Here is a 3,405-nt window from a genome sequence, read left to right on the forward strand (position 1 = left end):
GACAAATCAGTGAATTAAAAGTAATTTGTTCTGTTCCCTCCAGAATTTTATTAACTTCCATAAATGTTATAACCTAGGGGAAATTATTTTTTGATGCTGTGCCATTTCACTCAAGACAATCTGTGCTTAAACCTTAGATCAATGGCTCAGAAATGTCTGCATGTTAGGATAGTCTCTTCGGCAACCTCCAGACTCAGCTCTTACCTCAATTCCACCTATGGCTCTGCTAACCATGCCAAGCCTTCTCTATCCTCATGGAAAACTACCATGTCCTCCCAGATATTTCTGTGAGTATGGATGATCTTTAGAAGTCTCAGGAACCTGAGGCTCTGGAGAGTGAATGGGTGAAATGGAAAGCCCTAGAAACCAGGGAACTTGGCTGCCTGTGTTACTTTCTAAAATTTCATGTGTGCACACTTCCAGAAGGACAATGGATGACTGGAGTTAAAACCAAACCAGTCAACTGGAACATCATTACTGACCAGAATGAAAATCCCCTTGAGCTGTTAAGCTTAGGCTTTGTCATCCCACCCACGTTCCTCTGGTGAACACTGGCATGCAACAGGTCGAGAAACAGAGCAGAAGAAACCAGCACAGAAGGCAGTCTCCCTTTTCATGCTTTAATCCCATACCCCGTGCTCCATTTTTGGAGGATGGTCTCCCCAGTCCTTGCCACTCCCACAATCAGAGCAGGTGAGGTTAATAATTATTCAGCCTCACCTCCATGGAACCTTTACCAGGCAACAGAGATCCTTGGGCCATGAGATTCTACTCCTTAGTTCTTAATTACATGAAAATGAAATCACGTAAGAAAAAGCAAACAACGCAAATACATGAAAGCCTTTACTCCTGGTAAATTCTTCAGGGTCCCAGGTTTCCCTGACATCAGAGAATGAGGCAGGGCGGATGGGGTGGGGTGTCAGGAGAACAGTCTGGATGGCCTTGGCCAGCAGCAACAGCTTTCGCTTAAAGTTTCCATAATTGGAGCTCAGATCTTCTCCAGCTTTCTTCATGTAAGTGAAGTGACCCCATCAATCAGGATTCTACAATCATGACAGTGCCTTTGCAAACAGACACCACTTCAAAATCCCCTCACAAACTCATGTGAAGAGGGTCGGGTGGGTGGGCTTGTATATATGTGGAAATGTAAATGACTTCAACATGGTTTTAATTAGGCGTTACTGAATCCCTCAGCACCCAAATGCTACATCTCACGTGTGGCAGAATAAGCACTAGGGACAAAACCAAGAGACTGGCAGGACAGTAGGAGGGCTAGGCAGGAGCATTCTAACAGGAAAAAAAACCCACAAGGAAAGAGGCTTCTGTCTAGGTCCCCCTTTCAAGCTGTGTCTGGCACCTGGTGTCATTTTGACAATGGGGAAGGGAGCAGTCTGACAAGGTCCACATGAAGCCGCCTTGATGTTTTTGCCCATCAACCACTACTCGCATCTCTCCCGAGAATCAAAGGAAAGTGCATGGTGAACAAGTGTTATCAGTGAGAGAGTTGTACAGTTAACCTGTGAAAGTGTGGCAGGGCCGTCAGGATGCTGGTCTCCTGCCTTGAGTTCAGGGCTGTGTGCTTTAAGATTTGAGCCCAGGAAGGACAGAATCCTAAAGGCTGGTCCCTTACTAAACCTAAGGACTTGTCCTGGGCCACTTTAACCTTGAGGGTGTTAGGTGTCTTTAGGATAGTTAACAGCTTATTTGGGGGCAAATATAGTAAACACAACCTCTTAAGTCTTCTAATTCTCCTACTTCACACCTGTGAGGTCGAGGCAGGAGCACTCCAGTCACGGAGAGGCCTCAATTCAGGCGAACTTTGGGAAGAATATCTCCTCAAGGTGTAGAAGAAGGTTGAGAGGTTCTGACTGGGGAGGTGGGGGGCTGGGGTGGGGTGATCTAGTTGTGGGAAGAGGTTACTAACGCACACCTGGGCAGGTCAGGGAGACTCCCTAGACAAGGTCTTCCCAGGCCGACAAGACGGCTTCTCCCAGACCACCCCTGGGAAAGAGTCGAAGGCAGGTGTCCACACGTGGGGACCGGGCTAGGAAGTCTTTCCTGAGTGGGTCCTCTGGTGCCTGATTAAGTGGTAGCCTCTGCTGAAGCTCTTCCCGCAGGTCGGGCATGTGAAAGGCTTCTCACCAGTGTGTGTTCTCTGATGCCTCACGAGGTGGTCTCTCCGACCGAAGCTCTTCCCACACTCGGTGCAGCGGCAGGGCCTCACTGAGGCATGTCCCCTCAGGTGCTTGGCAAAGGCGGCGCTGTGGTTGAAGCAGCGCCCACACTCGCTGCACAGGTAGAGCTCCTCGGCCGCGTGCGTCTTCCGGTGGGCCAGGTACCGCCTGTGGTCACTGAAGTCCTCTCCACACTCTCCGCACAAGTAGGGTTTGCCTCCAAGGTGGATTCTTTGGTGTGTTGTGAGCACGGATTTCTGGCTGAAGCTTTTGCCACAAATAGTACAGAAGAAGGGTTTCTCTCCCGTATGTGTCCTCTGGTGCCTGACAAGGTCTGAAGTCCAGCGGAAGTGTTTTCCACAATCGTCACACCTATAGGGTTTCTCAACAGGTGGAGTTCTCTCAACCTGGACTAGAGGGGAGGTCTCATGCAGATTCTTCCGGTTTAGGGGATATTTATAAGGAGCACTCATTTTGTGGACCTTTTGGTGCCTGGCGAGATGTGAGCTCCGTGTGTAACTTTTCCCACACTCCATACATTTATAGGGTTTCTCTCCTGTGTGAGTTCTCAGGTGTCTAACAAGGTGGGAGTTACAAGTGAAACTTTTACCACATACAGGACAGTCATGATGTCTCCCTAACAGGGGGTGGGCAGGCATGGTTTCCTGAAGATTCGTTAAACTATTAACTTGTGAAATATTTGTGCCAAATCTTCTTTCATTAAGTCTACCTGGATCATCCTCAAAGACTATTTCCCAATCTGGAGTCTGGTGAATTTCTGCATCTCCCAAGATAGACCTGTGTAGATCCTCCAAACTCAGATCTTCTTGCTCAGGACACTCCTCCTCATCTTCACTCCTATCTCCTGTAGAAAGGGAGAGAGGAGAAAAGAGGAAATTATAGAGGTAATGATGCCTTGTGCACAATGGAGAGATTTTTAAACAGTTTTGGGAGGGCAAGACCGTATAGAGAGAAACCCATGTTTCTTAAGTAGAGGCTGGGAAGAAGGAAATAACCAGTCAACTGAATGCCTGTCGTGTGCCAGGCACTTTCTTATATGCTATCTCATGCTGTCAACAGCCTTCGTGTGGACAAACATTATCTTCCTTTCACAAATGTGGAGGTTGGGGATCAAGGGTTTACGTGAACACTTAAAAAATGGTATAGCTGGGCTTCCCTGGTGGCGCAGTGGTTGAGAGTCCGCCTGCCGATGCAGGGGACGCGGGTTCGT

The 3,405-nt window shown here is 48.3% G+C and overlaps 1 protein-coding gene across 10 annotated transcripts in view; it reads right to left on the reverse strand.

Annotated features, from left to right (window-relative positions):
* Window positions 1–562: 562 nt before the first annotated feature.
* Window positions 563–3,405, reverse strand: part of ZNF202 (zinc finger protein 202) — a 20,963-nt gene continuing 18,120 nt past the window's right edge. For 8 of the 10 annotated variants that reach the window (XM_028501420.2, XM_028501419.2, XM_028501416.2 and 5 more), the window contains one exon: window positions 564–3,039. In XM_028501420.2, the coding sequence (XP_028357221.1) occupies window positions 2,045–3,039 (995 nt within the window). In that variant the 3' untranslated portion in view covers window positions 564–2,044. Of the gene's footprint in view, window positions 3,040–3,405 lie in introns of all 10 variants that reach the window. The other 2 variants (XM_028501415.2, XM_028501423.2) reach the window with 2 other exon arrangements.

Source organism: Physeter macrocephalus, chromosome 16 (assembly GCF_002837175.3).
Source record: "Physeter macrocephalus isolate SW-GA chromosome 16, ASM283717v5, whole genome shotgun sequence".
Taxonomy (NCBI): Eukaryota; Metazoa; Chordata; class Mammalia; order Artiodactyla; family Physeteridae; genus Physeter; species Physeter macrocephalus.